Consider the following 25,629-nt stretch of genomic DNA (forward strand, 5'->3'; position numbering starts at 1 on the left):
CACACACACACACACACACACACGTACACTTAAACACAAAAACAAATCTGTGGGCTCCTTCAGGGCTTGTTTTTAGGTGGTCATCTCTGCATTAGTAACGTTAGTAAAGTACCTTCCTAACTGTGAAGGTGGGCACCAGGGCTTGGCTGAAGGACACCAAGGGATCCTTAAAGAAGCCCAGAGTTGCTGCCACACTGAATGTGCCTGAAGCTGCAGGGATGGAGCCCAAATTCTGCTGGTATCACTGAGTCTCTCCTCGGGAGGCCCTGACACTACTGTGACAGGAAGCTCGTAAGGAGGAACTAGGCCTAGAGTGAAGTCATGCCTTCTTCCCAGTGCTGGTAGTGCACTGTATCCAGTTACATGAAAGAAGCACATTGCACGGTATCATACAGAGTAGAATTCCCATTTCAAAAAACATAATGTTTATAAATATATACATATTATATAGGTACAGCATATGTCTAGAAAAGGGTCTGAAATATATGCCAAACTAACAGTAGTTATACTTGAGGAGTGGGATTGTGGGTAATTTTACTTTCCCTTTACCATATTTCTATAATGCTTACATTTTAAAGATAATGTGCATGTCTTATTTTTGTAAATTAAAGAAGCAGCAGATAGTTTTTACTGATGTATAGTTCATATAGTTCATTTTCATACCACTGCATGGTCCTGGTACTCACATTCCATTATCCCCTCCACTGTCAAATGGGCTATTTAATTGCAGAATAGCAGCACTTCCCAGAGGGAAATGAGGGGGAGTGCTAGTTAGAACTAAAGCAAATGCCATTGAGGAGGATGTATATAGCTGGAATACAGTTAGAGCAATAAGATTCCCAAGTGGGCCAGTGCCTTTGTTATGAGGATATATGCTTAAATGGCTTAAAAGTTTGGACATCCACATGTCAAGAATCTGCATTCAATGGCACGTCTTAAAAGGCCCAGATCCTGTGAAATAAGGAATATAATCCATGAGGAGGTTTAACTGGATGCTGCTTCCGAAAAAATGTGTCATGGGTTGATTCATTCTGACGAGTCAAGAGTGCCCTCTTGCCTCTAAGAGGCATCCTTGACTTCCTAGAGAATTAGCACTTACCCCTGCTCCAGATGCCCTAGGAGTTCCCCCAAAGGAGAGTATTCAGGGAAGGAATAGCTCAAGAGATCAGCTGTGAGCAAATATTCAGTCTGGCTACAGAGGTCCTTGGCTTATTGCTCCATCTCTCTCTCTCTCTCTTTCTCTTTCTCTCTCTCTCTCTCTCTCTCTCTCTCTTTGGCCCTGCCTTGATTGTTTTGTAATAGATAATGGCAGTAGTGATGGCGGGAGAGGTAGATGGGGTAAGACTTCCAATTCTGAAAATAAACATTTGCTTATGGATTAAAAATCCAGGACAAGGCAGATGGGAGGGGGGCCGAGGGGATGGGTATATTCACACGCAATGGGTGCGGTGCGCACCATCTGGGGGATGGACACGCTTGAAGCTCTGATTTGGGTGGGGCGAGGGCAATATACGTAACCTAAACATTTGTACCCCTGTAATATGCTGAAATAAAAAAATAAATAAATACATAAATAAATTTAAAAAAAGAAAAATTCAGGACAAAAGTTTGATGGGTGAGAAAGCTTATACTGGTTAATTTGCAGCTTATATGTAAATTAAGAGAATGGAGGAAAATTCTTCTAAGATGTATTTTTGAAGTAGGGTGGCCAACTAGTTCAAGTTTGCCTGAGACGTCCCTGGTTTTAGCATCGAAAGTCTCAAGTCACAGAAGACCCTTCGGTCCTGGGCAAAGTGGGACAGATGGTCACCCTATTTGCAAAGGGGAAGCTCTATATTGAATCGTAGTGGGAGCAGGTGAGGGAAACTTCCTTAGAGCAATAATTAATGGTCTATTTATGCTTAAGTCAAGTCACCTGTTCACAAAGAACACTGCATCCCTGCCCTCACATACCTTATTATCAAGACGGTGCAGGTAGGAACAGATGTATTCAATGCTTGCTCCAAATGGGTGAACATGAAGGAATGTAGAGATGATCCCTACAGAGACAATATCATGGAGGTTACACTTGAGCTTTGTAGTCCTTGAGATTTCACGTGATAGTGAATAGTAAGAGGTAACTCATATGTACAACATAAACATACTGGACACTATTCTAAGTTTACACGTATTTTACTCATTTAATCTTTCTAACAACCCCGTGAGGTCAGTATTGCCATCCCCATTTCACTGAGATGAGGACACTGAGGCACAGAAAGTTTAAGTAACTTGCTGAAGGTCACACAGCTGGTCAGTGGCAGAGCTGGCATTTGAATCCAGACAGTCACTCTTGACCACAGACTGCCTCTCGCTGTACTGTATCACACGTAGAAAGGCTGGCATTTGAACAGTCACTTCCATTATTTGTGATGGCTAAACATCCATTGAATTCTAGAATTTAGGCTATGCTGGATTTTTGCAGCTCCTTCACATGGCCTTTAAATTAGACTTCAGTCTCTTAGGTGTTAATAATGCCTTGCTGCTGAACTTTGCCTGATTAACCCAGTGCCTCTCACAAGACAATCTGTTGATTGTATTTGGGTTTTATTTTGTGAGTAGCTCTGTAAAGAAAAGCCAAACATTTAATTCATGGCTGACTCAGGTGGTCACTAGCATTTTGTAGAGCCCCGAATCTCCTTGTGTAACAGAATTATTATAGTAGTTTACAGCTTTCAGGAATGCATGTGATTTCTACTCAGCCTGACTGTGGGTGATTGGCAGCTTCACATACTGCCTTGATTGTTCTGGCCAGTAGGTTAATTGTTCTAATACTTCTTTCTCTGGCAACAGGTGGAAAATAAATAGCTCAAAAGTGTACTTTTTTTTCTTTAATTTTTTTTGAGTCCACCTCCTTTCATAAGATCTTAGGTACATCAAATAGACCGAGAATTGAGTTTGCTGAAAACTGCCAGGAGATAAACGCAAAATTTGATTTGGTTTATAAACTACAACTCCTCTGTCCCTTTAAGAGACTGACAAAGACTAGCACAAGTTTAAATTGTAGCTTGAAGTTCAATCAGTTCTTTGTGAAAATCTTCCAAATATTAGACAGCAAGGGGGTAAGTTGGCAAGGGGGGGGGCTCAAAATCTGTTCAAAAGGAATGCTATTACTTATAACACTACTTTATTCTTAAATGACTAGGTAAATTGAATTTTTAAACACTGATTCTCACTGAGAAGCTTAAATTCTGAAGAAGACAGTGCACATTCAAAGAAATTCTAGATGTCCTGGCCAAAAAAGACTATATAATGCCAAGAAATAAGTCCATAGATTTAAAAACACTAAGCAGTTTTTGTGGGTTCAAACCCATAGAACTGATTTAAAAAACACATTTTCCTTCCTCTCTGCCAACCCAAGACTACCTTTTTTAAAAACAAGAGAATAAACACTTATTTTAAGAATCTTTTTTCCTAAGACTATCCCTTTACAAAGCTTCCTTCTACTCTCGGCACTTCTCTGACAGGTCTTCCTGTTGCCATGCCAATTTGTTAAGAATTTTGAGTTGGAAGACGTTAATAAGTTGTCACTTTCTTGAAGACTCAATGGCAGATCCCCCTGTGCATCTTTATTTAACATATCAAAGTGTTAGATCTGAGCATAATATCTATTACCAAAGGAGGCAGATATATCTTAAAAATATGCAGAAACCAGTCAGTGTGGAGGACTGTTAAGACTGGGGTGGGGCCACTGTTAGCTGAGCTTCCTAGAAGGCAATAGGGATTATCTGCTGTGGCCTGAGACCACCATCTCTTAAATGATTAGTCCCTCTTAAATATTTTAGAATCTCAATCTGCCACTGTTGTCCAAATGGAATATGAAGTCAATAGCATTTGTGAATAGTGCTCTAAGGGTAACGTAGTTTCCATTTATGAGGGCTTACTCTGGCCCAGGCACTGTGCTACGTGATTAGGTGAGTTATTTTATTTAATACTCGCAGTTGCCCTTTGAGGTAGGCAATATCTTATGCCCATTTTGCAGATGGAGGAACTGAAGCTCAGAAAACAAATGGTGGGGTAAAGATGGGAATCCAGGTTTGTCTGATTCTTTAACCATTTATGCTATCTTGCTTCTCAAAATGAATTTTTATACATAGAGAGAGCAATTCTGCATTGATCTCTTCAGAGCCCACCTGTGTCCAACATACCACTGTTTCCTGAGTCATCTGCCAATGTGATATAGTAAAAAAATAAATATTTGGTCATTGTCCCTGTTCCTAAAGCCCTTGGAATTTCTGGAGTGATAAGAGTGTCTTTTTGTATGCTAATGGAGATGACTGGTGGCTGGGGGCCCCTCCTTAGCTTTAGAACAGAGCCTGCCACCAGAAAGATCTAGGCATGATTAGAGGGTTGGAACTTTCAGCCTCCCCATCAACATCAGGGAGTGGAGAGGGGCTGGAAAGTGAGCTAATCACCAATGCCAATGATTCAATCAATCATGCCTATGTAAGGAAGCCTCCATAGAAACCCCTAAATGATAAGGTCCAGAGAGCTCCCCCCAGTTGGTGAACATATCGAGAAGTTGGGAGAGTGGCACACTCAGAAAAGATATAGAAGCTCTGCATACCCCATCCCAGTACCTTGCCCTTTCCATCTCTTCCATTGTATCCTTTACAGTAAACTGGTAATAGTCAGTAAAGCACTTTCCTGAGTTCTGTGAGTTGTTCCAGCAAATTATTGAACCTGAGGTGGGGGGTCATGGGAACTCTTGACTTTGTAGCCAAATTGGACAGAAGTGTGGATAACTTGGGGACCTGATATTTGAGACTGGTGTCTAAAGTGAAGGCAGTCTTGTGGGACTGAGCTCTTAAACCTGTGGAGTATAATGGTAAGTTCAGGTAGTGAGTGCCAGAATTGAATTAAATTACATCGTAGGATGCCCAGTTAGTGTCGAAGAGTTGGAGATGTGGTATTAGAAAAGACATCACGTATTTCGGGTTAGGAAATAAAAAAAAAAAAACCAAAAAAAAAAAAAAACCCTCTCATTTGGTGTCCGAAATGTTGTGAGTAAAAATAGCTTAGTCAGTAACCTGGAAAAACTTGAGAGGCATACACTTGTTCCAGAGGCTCATCTGGAAAAGCTCTTTGCCAAACATGGTCTGCACTAGCTCCCTGAGTGGATATGAGAGGGCTTAGCTATTCTTACATAGAGATTTTTTAAAATCTCCAATATGTTTCTCCGCTGACCCCCCTGTTGGCATTGTGCTGATACTGACACACTTCATGCAGCAGTGGCTACGAGGAGCTTGAAGAGGGCTGAAAGCTGCTGTTACAATTTTTATGGACATTTGTACTTGTTCTTATACCCTCATCTTCGGGACTCTGAGTTCTTGCACTGTCACGCTTTATAAATGCTTGGTGTATGCTTATTAATCTTAGGTAAACCCTTCCTGTCCTCTGCTGTACCCTATGCATTGCATATGTTTGTTAGCTTCTTACCCACTAGCAGTGCTTCACGTTCAGATTTGATAGGACTAGTGTTCATGGTCTTCTCAAGAGGGTACTCACTATCCTGGCTTGATGCACACAGTCTGGAAGCACAGTTTTCCTGTGGGAATAACATGCCTCCTAGGTCAGTTCACCTTATTTGTCAATAGAGTTGGTTTCAATTAACTACACAACAGGTAACTTTTTAACACAGGACCATAAAAGCAATTTGGATTATTATTCAATTTGGATTATTGAATGGGAGGGAAAACAGCATAAATTACAAAAACATCACAGGTATTTCAAAGCTTCTTTACATGGCTTCAAAACACAGAACAATTTAAACATTTATCTTCACCAGTTTTATTTTCTGCCTTTATCATTCTTGACTCTGTACAAGTAATCTGGGGGACCAGATCCAACATTTATTGTCTACTAACTAGATGCCAGGCATTGTTAGATATGTGTTATCTCCATTCTACAGATGAGGCAAGTGAGGCTCAGATAAATCGGAAAAATTGGCTAAGATCACATTGCCAGGATGTGGTGGAGTCAGGATTTCATCCCAGGTCATCCACTGTGAAAAGACCATTCTTTTTTGATTTTAGGTACATACTCTGTTGATGGTAAGTTCCATTTCTGAATGGAGAATCTACAGTGTAGCCAATCCACTCACAGATAATCAACTGTTGGCTTTTAAACTAAAAAGCATAGCCTTTATCTATTGATTAGCAACTCTCTCTCTTCTTTCTGTAAGGACATTATCAGTTAGAATATTTGTGATTTATAGCAAAAAATGACCATGACCAAAAATATCATTAGTCAATGGCCTTCTTTGTTGTTGAAAGGTTTTCTCTTTCTGAGTGTAGCAGGTAGGTTTCATAAGAGAAACTCAGGTGAAATCCATGAGCAGCAATTAAACTGAAAAATACCTCCAGACCTTTCATGGATTTTTCTTTCTTTGGGTACCTAGAACATCTTTTCTGTATTATAAATGTGAAGGAAGAGCCTTCAGAATAAGGAATAAAAGAAATCACCGCTTCAGTCTCTTATTGCTGTAAAAGAAAATGCTGGTGAATGCTCCTTGGGGGGCAGATATCATGGCTGACTCATGCTTTGTTACTTCTTCCCTTCCACAAACCCTTGGCAGGGACAGGATTCCTTCTGTTTTCTTTAAAGATGTCTTCAAAGCTTCCAGGACGCTGTCTCTTAATGAAATGAATAGTCTAGGCTGCAAGACATGTTGTTTTGAGGATTTACAGGCTTCCTGATTATAGTCAGAAGGGAACGCTTTCTTGATGATCTACTCAATCTTTGGCCCTTAGAATCCAATCCAGGCAGTAACCATTATGCCACGTTTGATTTATACTACTGGCTCACTTCTAAGCCACGGGCTTCACATCTGCTTCTAACCCCTTTAAAACATTAAATGATCCACTAAGCCATTTCTCAAGTGTGAAAGTTTAACAGATTGGGGTTGATTTAAGATGTGAAGATATTCTGAGAAGTTTTAGCCATCCTTAATAGAGCTACAGCCTTACTGAAACCTGACTTCAGTTTTATTATAGCTGGCATTTAAAAAATTAGATGGTATATTGAAGGGATGCTTATCATCTTGAATTTTACTAGCTGATTCAAAGAGCTAGTTCTTTCACCAGTAAGACAGACATAAGTCACATTGTTATATGGCAAAACACTGACAATAACTCACAGTGTAGCTTATTGTCAAGAAACCCAAACAAAAACAAACAAAAAAGGATCCCTCCTCACCAAAACTTATTGCTTTCCTTTCAACCTGAAATTATTTTTGCAGTCTAATGTGATGGTACTTTGCTTCCTAACCTAATTGTGTCAGGTTGAAATATTTGCTCACAAATCAGCTTCCCAGAGAAGATCAGTTTATAATGAACTGTCATGAATTTCTCTAAAAGAAGCTTTGCTTAAATAACAGGGAAAACATATTTTGACCGACTTTTTTTGGATTATCAGTTGGATCTCTTTCCCTGTTTTCTTTAGCTGCCATTTCATGGTCTATTCAGTTTTCAAATAAGAAACACTTATCATTAGGCACAGGATGACACGTTTCCTCTATGCCATTTGGCCTCTTGCTTCTTTAAATGAAATACTTTACAAAGCAGAAATCTGTTTACATGAAAAATGTCCTTAAGTCAATTTGTGATGTCAATCCTGAAGAGTGCTCTTAAGCATAATGTCATGAGCATAACCCCAGGTCTACATAGTCTTCTGGCTACATACTCAGCTTTATGCATAAAGCAAAACGGAGCTATGTGGCAGCTCTGGGACATTTAGAAGCTCTGATAGCATGAGGGAAGTCCTGATTAGGAGAGCAGCTTTGGCACATTTCAATTAAATGTTTGATAAATGAATTTCTCTGGGATTATGCTCGTTTCTTTAATAGTATCCACAAAAACTGGAAAGTGAGTTGGTTTTATGAAGTGGAAGAATTAAAAGCATATTGCAAATGGCCTCTAGAAGAAAACACTTTCAATCATATGTTTCAACTACACCAAGGTTGCCAGTTCTTAATGGCACTCTGGGTGAAGGCACTACACTGGTAAACACACCCAGTACCTGTGTGCATTGCATCTTCCTGAGCTGAACACAGAAGATAAAGAGCATGAGCTCTTGAGGAAGTGTATCATTGTTGATTTATGACTCTTGGTCCAAGCTTCTAATATTCTCTTCCTTCAGAGACATTAAAATCAGGCAGTTCTGGTCAAGGGGCCTTTCTTTTCAGAGGATAACTTGAGCCAAATGTCCACTCATCAAGGAGATTGAAGAGGTATGACAGGGAGTCAGCCATCAGTAGACTTTATACACCTTGAACAGACCAGGCACCTGATTCATGGTTGTGATACACTAATCCATCCAGATGTTAACAGATGCTCTCAGAGGTCCTCATTGGTAGTTCTTATTACTGATAGCTTTCACTTGATAAAGTTCTATCTTGACTTCCCTGTTGCTAGTATCTAGCTTTAGAATACTGTGTCTCCTTGTTTCTATCCAAGGGTTCCTTCCTTTTGGTGTTGGCTACTATTCTCACTTGCAGCTGCTCATTATTACACTAGATGGAGTGTCTGCAATGAAATGTCAACATTCTACGGTGCACTTGTGTTCCTTTAATGAAATGCTCAGTTACCTTGGGTCACACAAATTGTCTGTATTGCTATTTGCTTGACAACATGAAGCAGGGAAGAGGTGTACACTTTGGTCTTCTCCAAGGGGGAAGACTGAGGAATTTTAGGGATGGACTTACCTCTTATTCCTCAAAAGGTATGCTCTCTAGAACCCTTAGAAATGCCAAGGACTCATACCTAAAAGCAGATCCCTTAATACAAGTTACCACGGAGAAGGGCTTTTAATCCCTAATCAGCCAAACATTCCACATTGATTCCTATCACAGTAACTTCCAGAGCATTTTCATCATCACTGAAAGTGGTTAAAGGGTCAAGGGAAAAGGTTCACTTAGGGCACATGTACCTTTTCTTTAAGATTTTCCAACATTTTTTCCACCTGCAACTTATCATCTTTTACTTTTTCAAGTTCAGCTTCTTTCCTTTTGTATTCCTCTTGGACTTTGAGTAGATGCTACAAGAAAGACAAAAGACAGTCAAGTCACCAACTAAAGATCCGCGCTTCACTTAAAGTCCCTGGCTGAGTTTAGATATCAGGTGAGCCTGTTTCACTTTTCCCCAGCACACACAATCATTTTTCCATGCAGAGATTGGGAAAATCAAGATATTTCTCACTTTAAGTTATTTTATCTGACTCTTATGAACTTCCTTTGAACTTGTTCATATTTTAGAAAGGGCCTGAGAAACTAATTGATCCAGTCACTTAACTTCTTCCCTATTCTAGCCAGGAATAAGGGCAGGGTGCAGTTAATACTGTGTGGGGAATGTCTTAATTGCTGCATAGGAGTGAACTTGATGTTGTAAAGCATTCTCACAAATAGCCATTTGCCAAGCCAAGTTCAATTTCTGTGAGGAAAGTAGTAAAGAATACAAATTTTACGTATGTTAGTTTCCCTATCAGTATGCAGGGAGCTGGATTTATCATTATTAATAATTTTAACAGTACTATTCCTTGAGTGCCTCATATGTACTAAACATTGTGCTAAGGGTTTTATATGCATGATCTCATCTAAGGCTCCCAATAAACCTATGATACTATAATCCCTGAAGCTTAAAGAGGTTAAGTGGCTTCCCTAAGGCCATTTGGATAGTAAGTGGCAGAGATGGGATTTAAAACCAGATCAGGTTAACCTCAGAGTCCATATTATTAACTACCATTTTATACTATACATCTTTTGGGATAAGATGGAAGAAATTTTATCATTGTTTACAAGGCTATTTTTCAAATAAAAAATAATCAAAACAAGTGAAAATAATTTTGGGGGAGGTGGAGACCTAATTCTCACTGAGGTCTTTGAAGTGATGAAATGAAAAAAAGTTCACCATTTTTAAATTGCATTTGAGTAGCAGCAATGTCCTCATGCGAAATGGTTACAAAATCAAGGTAAGAGGGGAAAAACAACAACAGTAAAAATGTTTCCACATTCTTGCTTGTCAGAGGCTTGCAAAAGACCACTGAAAGGGATAAAAATGGTACAATATATTAATATATTGTCAAAGTTCTTTGATGTCTAGCTGAGGAGATGCATTTTCTGGTAGAAAGATCGCTGATATAATTTACATGTTCTAATTAAACTCCATGGTGACAGTAAAAGGAACGTAAGCATTACTTCACACATTTTGCTAATAGGAAAGGTGAAATATTAATGTGATATTACTTGTCATACAGGAAGACAATGGTGGCAGAAATAATAACATGGAGCTCCTAGTGCCAGGAGAAGCTCCCTGTTCATAATTTGTAATTTCCCACCAGCAATCAGCTTTGCCCTAGCTGATTCCAAGACATATAGTTAAAAAATTATTGCACAATTTAAGTTGTAAGGAAAATGGCTGGTAGTCTGGTGCAACAGAGGATAGTACTCTTACTCAGAAGCATAATTCCTTTACGGTAGTGAAAGCAGATGTTGATATCTTTTAAATTGTAGGCTCACTGTGGTGATGGTTACATAAAACTTCTTGATGTTGAGCATCTATTACACAATGTTGTATCTGAATGCAATTACTGTTAGAAACACTTATTTACTACTTTCACATTTTTATTTCAGAATATTATGGGGGTACAAACGTTTTGGTTACATGAATTTCTTTGGTACAATTTGAATCAAAGTTACCCAAATACTTGATTTCCGATGAGTTTTATGTTCATATGTGCACATAAGTGTTGATCAATTAGTTCCAGTTTAGTATTGAGTACATGTGGTTCTTGTTTTTCCATTCTTGCACTACTTCACTTAAAAGGATGGTCTCAAGTTCCATCCAGGTTGTTACAAAAGGTATTAGTTCACCATTTTTTATGGCTGAGTAATGCTCCATTGTATACATATATCACATTTTATTACTTCAGTCATGTATTGATGGGGACTTGGGTTGTTTACACATCTTTGCAATTATGAATTGTGCTGCTATAAACATTTGAGTGCCAGTGTCTTTTTTATAAGATGTCTTTTATTCCTTTAGGTAAATACCCAGTAGTGGGATTGCTGGATCAAATGGTAGGTCTACTTTTAGTTCTTTGAGTATCTGCATGCTACTTTCCATAGAGGTTGCACTAGTTTGCAGTCCCACCAACAGTATATAAATGTTCCTTTCTCTCCGCATCCATGCCAGCATCTGTTGTTTTGGGACTTTTTGCTAAAAGCCATTCCCATTAGAGTTAGGTGATATCTCATTGTGGTTTTGATTTGCATTTCCCTGATGATTAGAGACATTGAGCATTTTTCATATATTTATTGGCCATTAGTCTATCTTCTTTTGAAAAGCTTCTGTTCATTTCTTTTGCCGAATTTTTAATGGGGTTGTTTGATTTATTTTCTTGCTGATTCATTTGAGTTCTTCATAGATTCTGGTGATCAGCCCCTTATTGGATGTATAGCATGCAAATATTTTCTCCTATTCTGTAGGTTGTCTGTTCGCTCTATTGATTGTTTCCTTGGCTGTGCAGAAGCTTTTTAATTTGATCAGGTCCCATTTATTTATTTTTGTTGTTGCTGTGATTGCCTTTGGGGTCTTCTTCATAAATTTGTGCCTAGGCTGATATCTATAAGAGTTTTTCCAACCTCTTCTTCTAGAATTCTTATAGTTTCATGCCTTAGGTTTAAGTCTGTTATCCATCATGAACTAATTTTTATCAGTGATGAGAGGTGTAGATCCTGTTTCAGTCTTTTATATGTGGTTATCAAATTGTCCAAGCACCATTTATTGAATATGGATTTATTTCCCCAGTGTATTTTTTTTGTCTGCTTTGCCAAAGATCAGATAGCAATATGAAGATTGTTTTATATCTAGGTTCTCTGTTCTGATTCATTGGTCTAGGTCTCTTTTCTTGTGCCAGTATCATGCCGTTTTGTTTACTATAGCCTTGTAGTATAGCTTGAAGTCTGGTAAATTGATGCCTCCCAATTTGTTCTTTTTGCTTAAGGTTGCTTTTGCTATTCAGGGTCTTTTCTGGTTCCATACGAAGTGTAGAATTATTTTTTCTAGATCTGCAAAAAATGATGCTCGTATTTTAATGGGGATTGCATTGAATTTGTAAATAGCTTTGGGTAGTATAGACATTCTAACAATGTTGATTCTGCTGATCTATGAACATGATATGTTTTTCCATTTGTTTACATCCTCAGTGATTTTCTTCCTCAGTGTTTTGTAGTTCTCCCTGTAGAGGTCTTTCACTTCTTTGGTTAAATATATTCCTAGGTATTTTATTTTCTTTGTTGATATTGTGAAAGGTATTGAGTCTTTGATTTGATTCTCAGCTTGACTGTTGTTGGTATATAGGAATGCTACTGATTTGTGTACAATTCCAGGAGTCTCTTGGTAGATTCTTTGAGTTTTTCCAGATATAAGATCATATCATCAGCAAAGAGCAATAGTTTGACCTAATTTTTCCCCATTTCGATACTCTTGATTTCCTTCTCTTGCCTGATTGTTCTGGCTAGGACTTCCAACACTATGTTGAACAGCAGTGGTGACAGTGGGCAACCTTGTCTGGTTCTAGTTCTGGAATGGGAATGATTTCAGTTTTTCCCTGTTCAGCATGATGTTGGCTGTGGGCTTTTCATATATGGCTTTTATAATATTGAGGTATGTTCCATCTGTGCCTATTTTATTAAGAGTTCTTATCATAAATGGGTGCTGAATTTTGTCAAATGCTTTTTCTGCGTCTATCAAGAGGATCATATGGTCTTTGTTTTTGCTTCTATTTATGTGGTGAATCACATTAATAGATTTGCATATGGTGAACCATCCTTGCATCTCTGAAATGAAGCCCACTTGATTATGGTGGATTATTTTTCTGATAAGCATCTGAATTCAGTTTGTTAGGTTTTATTGAGAATTTTTGCGTCTATATTCATAGGGGATATTGGTCTGTAGTTTTCTTTTCTTGTGTCCTTTCCTGCCTTTGGTATCAAGGTGATATTGGCTTTGTAGAATGAGTTGTGGAGGATTCCTTCCTTCTCTATGTTATGAAATAATTTCTGCAGTATAGGTACCAGTTCTTCTTTGTAGGTCTGGTAAAATTTGGCTGTGAAACCATCTGGTCTGGGACTTATTTTGTTGGAAAATTTTTTATTATTGCTTCAATTCCATTACTTGATATTGGTTTGTTCAGGAATTCTATTTCTTCCTGATTGAGCCTAGGGAGGTTGTGTGTTTCCAAGAATTTGTCTGTTTCCTCGACATTTTCTAGTTTACGTGCATAGAGGTTTTTATAGTATTCAAAGATGATATTTTATATTTACGTAGTATTAGTTGTAATATCTCCTTGGTCATTTCTGATTGACCTCATTGGGGTCCTTTCTTTTCTGTTTCTGGTAAATATAGCAAGAGGCCTGCTGATTATTTTTATCTTTTCAAAGAACCAGATTTTTATTTCATTAATCTTCTGTATAATTCTTTTGTTATTAATTTCATTTAGTTCTGCTCTGACCTTCGTTATTTCTTTTCTTCTGATGGGTTTGCTCTTCCTTTTCCAGTTCCTTGAAATGATTCATCAGACTGTTGATTTCTGATCTTTCTGTCTTTTGGATATAGGCATTTATGTCTATGAATTTTCTTCTTATGACTTTTTCTGCTGAATCCCACAGATCTCGATAATTTGTGTCCCCTTTGCCATCCAGTTTGAAGAATCTTTTGATTTAAATCTTAATTTCTTCCTTGACCAATAATCATCCAGCCATAGGGTTGTTTAATTTCCATGACTTTTTGTAGAGTTGAGTGTTTCTGTTGGATGTGATTTCTAATTTTATTCCGCTGTGGTCTGAAACGATACGTGGTATAATTTCCATTTTTCTTTAAGTCTGGTGAGATATGTTTTGTGGCCTAGGATATGATCAATCTTAGAGAATGTTCCATGAGCTGATGAGAAGAACATATATTCAGTGGTTTTGGGGTAGAATGTTCTGTACATGTTTGTTATGCCCATTTATTCTAGAGTCCCTTTTAAGTCCGGTGTTTCTTTATTTATTTTCTGCCTGGATGATCTGTCCAGATCTGTCAGTGGGGTGTTGAAGTCCCCGGCAACTATGATGCTGTGTATCTCTTTGCTTAGATCTAGTAGGGTTTGCTTTATGAATCTGGGTGCTCCTGTGCATAAATATTTAGGATTATTATGTCTTCTTGTTGAATTGTTCCCTTCACCAGTATATAATAACCATCTTTGTCTTTCTTTACTTTTGCTGATTTGAAGTCTATGTTATGTGATACAAGAATGGCTCACCAGCTTTCTTTTGATTTCCATTTGCATGGAATATTGTTTTCCATCCCTTCACCTTGAGTATGAATGAGTCCTTGTGGGTTAGATGCGTTTCCTGGAGATAGCAGATACTTGGCTTGTATTTTTTTATCCATTCAGCCAGCCCATGTCTCTTTAGTGGGGCGTTCAAGCCATTCACATTTATTGAAAGAATTGGTAAGTGGTGTGGACTTCTGTTCATCCTGTTAAGTAGAACTTCATTGCTTTGTTTTACCACTTGAGCCATTGCAGTACATGGGCTCTGAGCTTTAGCTTTTGGGTGTTTTACACCAGTGGGTGACTATTGTGCTGATCCTTGTATAATGCAGTTCTGAGTACTTCCTACAGGGCAGGTCTGGTCTTGACAAATTCCCTCAGCATTTGCTCATCTAACAAAGTCTTTATTTCTCCCTCATATAAGAAACTTAGTTTTGCAGGATACAAAATTTTAGTCTGGCCATTATTCTGTTTGAGAAGACTGAGAATGGGGTCCCAACCGAGTAAGGCCTCAGTTGAGAAGTCTGCAGTTAGTCTGATGGGTTTTCCTTTGTAAGGTACCTGTTGCTTTCATCTTACAGCTCATGGGAGAGCCTCTTTCGTGTTTACTTTGGCCAGTCTGATAACTATGTGTTGTGGTGATTGCCTTTTTGCAATGAATCTCCTAGGTGTCCTTTGAGCTTCTTGTACTTGGATATCTATATTTCTAGTAAGACCAGGGAAATTTTCCTCAATTATTTCCTCAAATAGATTTTCCAACCCTTGTGTATTTTCTTCTTTGCCCTCAGGGATGCCTATGATTCTTATGTTAGGCCTCTTTACATAATCCCATATTTCTTGTAGGTTTTGTTCATTCCTCTTATGTGTCAGTTCTCTCACTTTGACTGACATGTTTAATTTATAGGTGTTGTCTTCAAGCTCTGAGATTCTTTATTCTGCCTGGTGTAGCCTATTATTAAGGCTTTCCACTGTGTTTTGTATTTTCTTGAATTAATTTTTCATTTCTGGAAGTTCTGTTTTTTTTTTTTTAAGAAGTTGATTTCCTCAGTAAATTTTTCATTCATTTCCTGCATTGTTTTTGCGGTTTGTTTGTGTTGGGTTTCTATTTTTTCTTGTATTTCATTGACTTTCCTTACACTCCATATTCGAAATTCTTCATCTGCCATTTCAATCTTTTCGTTCTGGTTGGTATCCATTGGTAAGGAGTTATTGTTTTCTTTTGGGGTATCTTTTTGCTCTGATTTTTCATGTTTCTGGAGTTCTTTCACTAATTCCTTCTCATCAGGCCTCTCAGTTGAGACCTGGGAGTGCTAGGCCTGGCTTATGGGTCTGTCTCCAGGTCCCCAAAGATCAATCCCTGAGTATGCCAGGCAGAGGAATACTGATCCTGAGTTGTCTATGGGGTGTTCTAATAGGTTTGGTGTACCTCTCAGGTTACTTCTGACCTGCTGGCTTCACTTCTTCCCAATATTGTGGAGTGAGTTAGGTCCCCCAGCTTAATCTCAGTGATGGTGGGTGGTACTTGTGAGTATGAATCAGCTGCTTCCTGTTTGCTTGGGTTGGGAGGTGGTATGCTGAGGTATGGGGTTGTTCCCCAATCATTGATTGATGTTTGTGTGGAAGAATCAGCTGCTGAGATGGTCTCCTGTGCCTGTGGTAAGCTCTGGTCCCTCAGGTGGGGCATTTGAATTCCCCAAGCTTTAAGAGGGACCATGTAGCTCCCAGGGGTTTGCTTGATCCCTATTTCCCCTGAGGTTGGGGGAGGAGCAAGACAAATTGTGGCTGGATTGCAGGAGCCTGAAAGGCAAAGCCTGGGTGGGGCTCAGAAGTTGATTTTCTGGCCACTAGAGGGAGGTGCTGGTAGGAGCGTCAGGACAAGCTTTCCAAACAGGGAGTTCTGTTCATGGGGGAGGGTCCTAAATGCTTATATTCTAAGGCCCTGGGCTGGGATCTTTCCACCCTTATCTAGTAGTGGTTTTTCTGTGGGGAAGGGTAGGCACTCCCCAAAATGGCCACTCCTTGGACCCCCCCCCCATACCTTGTAAAATTGAGTTAGTAAATGCTGTAATGGGCATGCAAATTGACCTCCTGTCAGTAGGTGGTGCTTGCTGGAAGAACAAGCTGCAATGTTGTTTTTGGGTCCTGTGTGTGGCTCTAGTCCCTTAGGAGAAGCACTCATATGCCCCAGGTGCTGTAGGAGGCCCTCGAATTTCCAGGTGAGTCCTTATTCTCTGCTTCAGCAGAAGTGGGTGCTATTTTACTTTTTATACTTGAAATTATATGTAGGTAAACCCATTCACATAAATGACTGTTGTCCCAAACAATAAATGTTGGCGTGGATGCAGAGAGATAGGAACACTCATGCACTGTTGGTGGGATTGCAAACTAGTGCAACCTCTGTGGAAAGCAATATGGAGATATTTTAAAGAGATACAAGTAGAAGTACCATTTGATCCAGCAATCCCATTACTGGGCATCTACCCAAAAGAACAAATGATACTGTATAAGAAAGACACCTGCACTCAAATGTTTATAGCAGCACAATTCACAATTGCAAAGATGTGGAAACAACCCAAGTGTCCATCAATACATGAGTGGATTAATAAAATGTGGTATATGTATACCATGGAGTACTATTCAGCTTTAAGAAATAATGGTGATCTAGCACCTCTTGTATACTCCTGGATAGAGCTGGAACGCATTCTACTAAATGAGGTATCCCAAGAATGGAAAGACAAGCACCACATGTACTCACCATCAAACTGGTATTAACTGATCAACACATAAATGCACATATAAGAATAACATCTATTGGATGTTGGGCAGGGGGGAGGGGGAGGGGGGAGCAGGGAGGAGGGGACGGGTATTTGCATACACAAAGAGTGCAATGTGCACCACCCGAAGGATGGACATATTTGAAACTCGGACTTAGCGGGGGAGGGGGCGGCAAGGGCAACATACGTAACCTAAACATCTGTACCCCCATAATATGCTGAAATAAAAAAAAAACAAAACAACAACAACAAAAAAACAAAACAAAATAAAAAAAATTGGTAATAGGTGCCCAAACCATTGATACTTAAAAACCCATAATGTCCCTACTTACAGCCAAATCAAGGGTAGGATTCCTTCCATTTCTTCTAAAAGGCTGTATTATTTGGAATTCTATCAACTAGATACTGATTTATCAGCACTTCTTCATATCTATTAATAAATAAGGTTCTTCATAAAGACCCTGAGATCCTGCCTATATCCTGAAGTATCTTCTGAAGCATGAAGAAAAAATCAGATTATGTTCAGTGTAGTTTTGATGTTAAGTATTTTTCATTGAAAGCTCATTCTTTGAAAATTAGTGATCCATTGTTATTTCTGTATTAACCAGAATATTTCATTTACCACATAATACCTTCATCAGCCATGCCAGAGAATATGGCATCAAGAAAAATAACAGGTTTTTTTTTTTTTTTTGAGACAGAGTCTCACTGTGTTGCCCGGGCTAGAGTGCCGTGGCGTCATCCTTGCTCACAGCAACCTCCAACTCCTGAGCTCAAGCGGTCCTCCTGTCTCAGCCTCCCAAGTAGCTGGGACTACAGGCCTGCGCCACCATGCCCGGCTAATTTTTTTCTATATATTTTTAGTTGTCCAATTAATTTCTTTCTATTTTTAATAGAGACGGGGTCTCGCTCTTGCTCAGGCTGGTTTCGAACTCCTGAGCTCAAACAATCCGCCCGCCTCGGCCTCCCAGAGTGCTAGGATTACAGGCGTGAGCCACCGCGCCCGGCCGAAAAATAACAGGTTTGATACTTTATTTGCTTGCAGGGGACCCTTCTACAGGTTAGGAGCGGATGCTATCCTTCAAAGAAGCTCAGAAAACCCAAGTGCCTTTACCTGCTGCATTCCTTGCAGGGCTTGTTGCAGGAGCTTCAGCTGCTGTTCTTTGTTTGGGTCATCTTCTCTGTGGGCTTTGCCTTGTTCTTGCTTGAGTAGTTCTACCTCATTCCGGTAAGCATCAAGCTGCCAACGGAGGCTGTCATTCTCTTCCTTCAGAGCTTCTGCCTGTGACACTAAGGCTAAACAATCAATGTAAAATATTAAACCATATTTACAGATTCCTTTGTGGTTCATCTAAGTATCATGAAAAGTTGGTATTTTAAATTAACATGTATAAAAAGCCTCTTGAAGAACTTTAGGTCTGAGTTGGCCGTGGCAACAAGAGATGGACACAAAAGCACACAGGCCCATTTTTCTAAATAAATGAACCAGGATTCCAACACACAAAAGTTCTCATCATAGTTCATATTCTCTACCCCAAATATAACTAAGATATCTCCAGGTAGCATTGATTACTTTTATTTGAAATACAGCAAATGATAAGAGCCCTGTAATAATAAAATATAGGACTAATTGCTCACAGTGACAACTGACTGCATAATAATTTTGTTGACAAATGTTTTTCAAGAATGTAGCATTGACTAGTCCTATAGAGGAAAGGTAAATGTAAAAATTAAGACGTAAGATTTTCAGTTTCTTTTCCAGCATGTCAGGACCTTAAAAGTTGCCACTCTGTCTTACAGCAAGGAAAAAGCTGAGCAAACTGAAAAATCAACAACTCTTCTTTTATCTGTCAGAGAAGTAAGGTTACAGGGCAAACCACTGCTCCAGCCCCCCCTTTGGAGACACAAACAGGCAATTAGAGAATCACAATGTACTAGACTGGAAACCAATGAGCAGAAACCTTTGTGGGAACTAGTGCCTGGGCAGGAAAATCTAAACTGTAATTGATGAATTGTTGGAGGCTCAGTGTGGACAAGTCTGTGAGTTAAAAACTCCAGGGGGACTCAGTAATAGGGGAGCCCCCACACTTTTTTTTAGTTTTATCTCTAGAAGATCTACCAGGTCCTCACAGTGAATATCAAAGAAAAATCTCCTCGTGTTTCTGGCATGGGGAGGGGAAAAGGAACCATTTTCATATTTGAAATGGCAGAGTGTTTTGCTCCTTTTAATAAATGTTGCCCTCTGGATAAACTATTTTATCAGAGCCTAACCCACTGAGGTTTTAGAAGAGCCTCATAGACCTGGAGGAAGGGAGGGCAATATCCAACTCTAACCTCTTCCAGCCATCCTGTCCCAGTTAAGGTAGGGAGGGAGACAAAACTGAGATGCATTTGTGAAATTCACAGTCCAGGGCCTCAGGTTCATGAAGACTGAGACCTATCATAGAACTAGAGAATACTTTGCTTCCTCCCACACCTTACTACCACATTACTAAAGGCCTATACTGCAGATTGTAACAAAAAATTACAAGGCATACTAAATGGCAAAAAATACAGTTTGAAGACATAAAGCAAACATCAGAACCAGATATGGCAGGGGTGTTAGAATTATCATATTGAGAATTTAAAAAAACTATGATTAATATGAAATGGGCTTTAATGGAAAAATTATACAACATGCATGAAAAGATGAATAATATAAGCAGAGAGATAGAAATTCTAAGAAAGAATCAGAAAGAAATACCAGAGATTGGAGAGATGGGAACACTCATACACTGCTGGTGGGACTGCAAACTAGTACAACCTCTGTGGAAAGCAATATGGAGATACCTTAAAGAGATACAAGTAGAAGTACCATTCGATCCAGCAATCCCATTACTGGGCATCTACCCAAAAGACCAAATGATACTGTATAAGAAAGACACCTGCACCCAAATGTTTATAGCAGCACAATTTACAATTGCAAAGATGTGGAAACAACCCAAGTGTCCATCAATACATGAGTGGATTAATAAAATGTGGTATATGCATACCATGGAGTACTATTCAGCTTTAAGAAATAATGGTGATCTAGCACCTCTTGTATACTCCTGGATAGAGTTGGAACGCATTCTACTAAGTGAAGTATCCCAAGAATGGAAAAACAAGCACCACACGTACTCGCCATCAAATTGGTATTAACTGATCAACACATAAATGCACATATAAGAATAACATTTATCGGATGTAGGGCAGGGGGGACGGGGGAGGGGGGGAGGGGACGGGTATATACAAAGAGTGCGATGCGCACCATCCGGGGGATGCACACGCTTGAGCTCGGACTTGTGGGGTGGAGGCGGGGCAAGGCCAACATACGTAACTTAAACATCTGTACTCCCATAATATGCTGAAAAAAATTAAAATAAAGAAATACCAGAGATCAAAATCACTAACAGAAATGAAGAATACCTTTGATGGGCTCACTCATTAGTAGACTGGACATGGCTGAGGAAAGAATGTCTGAGTTGAGGATATGACAATAGAAACTTCCAAATCTGAAAACCTGTCTTAGTTCATTTGGGCTTCTATAACAAAATACCATAAACTGGGTAGCTTATAAACAACAGAAATTTTTTTATCACAGTTCTGACAGCTGGGAAGTCCAAGATCAAGGTGCCAGTGTTTTTGGTGTCTGGTGAAGGCCTATTTCCTAGTTTATCAATGGTGCTTTCTAGCTGTGTCCTCACATCAGGAAGGGGCAAGTCATCTCTCTGGGGCCTCCTTTATAAGAATACTAATCCCATTCATGAGGGTCTGCTCTCATGACCTATCACCTCCCAAGGGCCATACCTCCTAGTAGCATCGCATTGCTGATTAGGTTTCAACATATGAATTTTGGGGGACACAAACATTCAGACCATAGGAAAAGCAAACAGAAGAAAGACTTAAAAAATTATATAACAGAATATCCAAGAACTATGGGACAACTATAAAAGGTATAAACATGTATAATGGAAATACCCAGAAGGATAAGAAAGAGAGAAAGGAATAGAAGCCATAATGACTGAGAATCTCCCCAAATTAATTTCAGACACTAAATCACAGATCCAGGAACCCCAGAGAACACTAGGCAGGATAAATGCCAAAAACAACCTATACCTAGGCATATCGTATTCAAACTTAAGAAAATCAAAATAAAGAAAAAAATCTCGAAAGAAGCCAGAGAAGAAAAATACCTTACCTATAGAGGAATAAATATAAACATTACATCTGACTTCTCTGAGAAAGCATACAATTAAGAAGAGAGTCGAATAAAATATTTAAAGAGTTAAGAGGAAAAAAACCCAACAACCTAGAATTCTGTACCCTGTGAAATTATCTTTCAAAACTTAAGGAGAAATAAAGATTTTTCAGACAAACAAAAATTGAGGTAATTTGTTGCCAGTAGACCTCCCTTGCAACAAATGTTAAAAGAAATTCTTCAGAGAGGAAGAAAATGATATAAGTCAGAAATCTGGATCTATACAGAGAAAGGAAGAACATCAAAGAATGAATAATTGATGGAAAATTAAAAACTTTTATTTTTCTTATTCTTAATTGATCTAACATATAACTTTTCAAAATAACAATAGCCTCAGTATATTTAATTACATATGAATAAATATGTATATTCAGGTTGACAATCCCTAATCCAAAATCTGAAATCTGAAATGCTCCCAAATCTGAAACTTTTTGAGCACCAACAAGACACTCAGAGGTCATGCTCAAAGGAAATGCTCATTTCAAATTTCAAATTTTCAGATTAGGAATGTTCATTTGGTAAATATAATGCAAATATTCAAAATCTGAAAAAAATGCCAAATCCAAAGCACTTCTAGTCCCAAGCATTTCAGATAAGGTATACTCAACCTGTATGCAGGCATACCTCATTTCATTGCATTTTGCTTTATTGTGCTTAACAGATATTGAGGTTTTTTTTTTTTTTTAAATTGAAGGTTTGTGGCAATCACACATGGAGCAAGTCTATCAGTGCCATTTGCTCTGAGAGAACGGGCAAACTTCGTGTCTCTGTGTCACATTCTGGTAATTCTCACAATATTTCAAACTTTTTCATTATTGTTATATCTGTTATGGTGATTTGTGATCAGTTATCTTTGATGTTACTATTGAAATTGTTTTGGGGTGCCACGAACCATGCCTGTAGAAGATGATGAACTTAATTGATAAATTTGTGCGTTCTGTTTCACTGGTTGGCCATTCCCTTATCTCTCTTCCTCTCTTCAGGTTTTCCTATCTCCTGAGACACAACAATATTGAAATTAGTCCAATTAATAACCCTATAATGGCCACTAAACGTTCAAGTGAAAGGAAGAGTTGCACGCCTCTCACTTTAAATCAAAGCTAGAAATGATTAAGCTAAGTGAGGACGGCATGCCAAAAGCTGAGATAGGACAATTAATAGGACTCTTCCTCCAAATAGCCAAGTTTTGAATGCAAATGAAAAATTTTTGAAGGAAATTAAAAGTGCCACTTCAACGAACACACAAATGATAAGAAAACAAAACAGCCTTATTGCTGATATGGAGAAAGTTTCGGTAGTCTGCAAAGATCAAACTAGCCACAACATTCCCTTAAACCAAACCTTTATCCAGAGCAAGGCCCCAACTCTCTTCAATTCGATGAAGGCTGAAAGAGGTGTGGAAGCTTCAGAAGAAAGGTTGGAAGTTAGCAGAGGTTGGTACTTGAGGTTTAAGGAAAGAAGCTATCTCCATAACACAAAAGTGCAAGGTGAAGCAGCAAGTGCTGATATAGAAGCTGCAGCAAGTTATCCAGAAGATCTAGCTAATACAATTGATGAAGGTAGCTACACTAAACAACAGATTTTTCAATGTAGACAAAATAGCCTTCTATTGGAAGAAGATACCATGTAGGACTTTCATAGCTAGAAAGGAAAAGTCAATGCCTGACTTCAAAGCTTCAAAGCACAGACTGATTCTCTTGTTAGGGGCTAATGCAACTGGTGACTTTAAGTTGAAGCCAATATTCATTTGCCATGCCTAGACTCCTAGGGCCCTTAAGAATTATGCTAAATTTCCTCTGCTCTATAAATGGAAAAACAAAGCCTGAATGACAGCACATCTCTTTACAGCATGATTTACTGAATATTTCAAGCCCACTGTTGAGACCTACTGCTCAGAAAAAAGATTCCTTTCAAAATATTACTGCTCATTGACAATGCACCTAACTCACAGGCTCTTGGGACATGAGGCTAGCCAGGCTACTCTCACCGCTTTTCCTCAGTCTGACTTTTCTCCACAGGGCTTCAGTGCCAGCCTAACAAAATCCTACTGAAGACCTACTGCTCTGATGTCACCCAAGAGCTCTGATGGAGATGTATAAGGAGATTAATGTTGTTATCATGCCTGCTAACATACTATCCATTCTGCAGCCCATGGGTCAAGGAGTAATTTCAACTTTCAAGTCTTATTATTTAAGAAATAAATTTTGTAAGAGTATAACTGCTATAGATAGTGATTCCTCTGATGGATCTGGGCAAAGTAGACTGAAAACCTTCTGGAAAGGTTTCACCATTCTTGATGCCATTAAGAATGTTCATGCTTCATGGGAGGAGGTCAAAATATCAATATTCACAGGAGTTTGGAAGAAGTTGATTCCAACCCTCACGTATGACTTTGAGAAGTTCAAGACTTCAGTGGAGGAAATCACTGCAGATTTGGTGGAAATAGAAAGAGAAGTAGAATTAGAAGTGGGGCCTGAAGATGTGATTGAATTGCTGGAATCTCATGATAAAACTTTAACAGACAAGGAGTTGTTTCTTGTGGATGAGCAAAGAAATTGGTTTCTTGAGATGGAATCTCTTCCTGGTGAAGATGCTATTAACATTGTTGAAATGTCAATGAAGGATTTAGAATATTCCATAAACTTATTTGATAAAGCAGCAGCAAGATTTGAGAGGACTGACTCCAATTTTGAAAGAAGTTCTACTGTGGGTAAAATGCTATTGCACAGCATCACAGGCTATAGAGAAATCTTTCTCGAAAGGAAAAGTCAATTGATGTGGCAAACTTCATTGTCTTATTTTAAGAAATTGTCACAGCCACCTCAACCTTCAGCAATCATCACCCTCATCAGTCAGCAGCCATCACGCTGAAGTTAGACCCTTCACCAGCAAAAAGATTGTGACTTGCTGAAGGCTCAGATGATCAGTAGCATTTTTAGCAATAAATTATTTTAAAATTAAGGTATAGATATTACTTTTTAGACATAATGCTATTGCATACTTAATAGACTACAGTATAATGTAAGCATAATTTTTATATGTACCATAAAACCAAAAAAAATGTGTAATTTGCTTTATTGTGATATTTATTGCAGTGGTTTTGAGCTGAACCTGCAATATCTCTGAGGTATGCCTGTTACACTTATGCATGCTTATGGATAAGTGAAATAAATGACAGCAATGACACAAGAAATGGAAGGGAAGAATGAGGAACATTTTGCTATTATAAAGTACTTACACTACCCATGAAATAGTATGGTGTTATCTGAAAGTGGGCTTGGATTAATTGTAAATGTATAATACATAATGAAAACTCTAGGGCAACCACTAAAAAACATTAAAAAAGAAGTATAATTGAAATATGATTGATAAAAAGGGAGGAAAAATGGAATATAAAACGTTCAGTTAAAACCACAAAAGGCAGAACAAGTATGGAAGACAAAAATAGAAACAAAGAATAAGGGTAACCAAAAGAAAACAGCAACAAATACGGTAGATATTTATCCAACTATATTATTAATATCACTTTAAATGTCATTGATTTAAATACACCAATTAAAAGACAGAGATTGTTAGCATGGATTATAAAATAAGACCCAACTATATGTTGTCTATAAGAAATAAACTTTAAATATAAGTACACATATAGATTAAAAGTAAAGAGATGGAGAAAGATATACTAATTAAAAGACAGTTGGAGTAGCTATATTAATTTCAGATAGAGCTTATTTCAGGGCAAGGAAAGTTATTAGGATAAAGAGGGGCATTGCATAACAAGGGGTTAATACTCTAAGACAACATAACAATTCTTAATGCTATATAAGAACATCAAAATATGTGAGAGAAAAACTGATAGCACTGCAATGAGAAATAGATGAATCCACTATTATTGTTGGAGAGTTTAACACCCCTCTCTCAGACATGGACAGATCCAGCAAGCAGAAATCAGTAATGATGCAGTTGAACTCAACAGCACCATCGATCAGCTAGATATAATTAACATGTATAGACTACTTTATCCAACAAAAGCACATTACACATTCTTCTTAAGCTCATATGGAAGTTTGACCAAGAGAGACCATGTTATCAGCCATTAAATACACCTTAAAATGTAAAGAATAGAAATCATACAATATATGTTCTCAGACCACAATGGAATTAAAGTAGAAATCAATAACAGAAAGATAGAAATTAGCCAAAATACATGGAGATTGAACAGCACATTTCTAA

The 25,629-nt window shown here is 38.4% G+C and overlaps 1 protein-coding gene across 3 annotated transcripts in view; it reads right to left on the reverse strand.

The window, feature by feature from the left end:
* The window catches only part of ENOX2 (ecto-NOX disulfide-thiol exchanger 2), a 329,989-nt gene that overhangs the window by 2,503 nt on the left and 301,857 nt on the right, over positions 1-25,629 (reverse strand). For all 3 annotated transcript variants that reach the window (XM_012653274.1, XM_012653275.1, XM_012653276.1), the window contains 4 exons: positions 18,235-18,416; positions 8,965-9,072; positions 5,476-5,584; positions 1,954-2,039 (listed from right to left, as the gene is read on the reverse strand). In XM_012653274.1, the coding sequence (XP_012508728.1) occupies positions 1,954-2,039; positions 5,476-5,584; positions 8,965-9,072; positions 18,235-18,416 (485 nt within the window). The remainder of the gene's footprint in view (positions 1-1,953; positions 2,040-5,475; positions 5,585-8,964; positions 9,073-18,234; positions 18,417-25,629) is intronic.

This window comes from Propithecus coquereli, unplaced genomic scaffold (assembly GCF_000956105.1).
Source record: "Propithecus coquereli isolate 6110/MARCELLA unplaced genomic scaffold, Pcoq_1.0 Scaffold42, whole genome shotgun sequence".
NCBI lineage: Eukaryota > Metazoa > Chordata > Mammalia > Primates > Indriidae > Propithecus > Propithecus coquereli.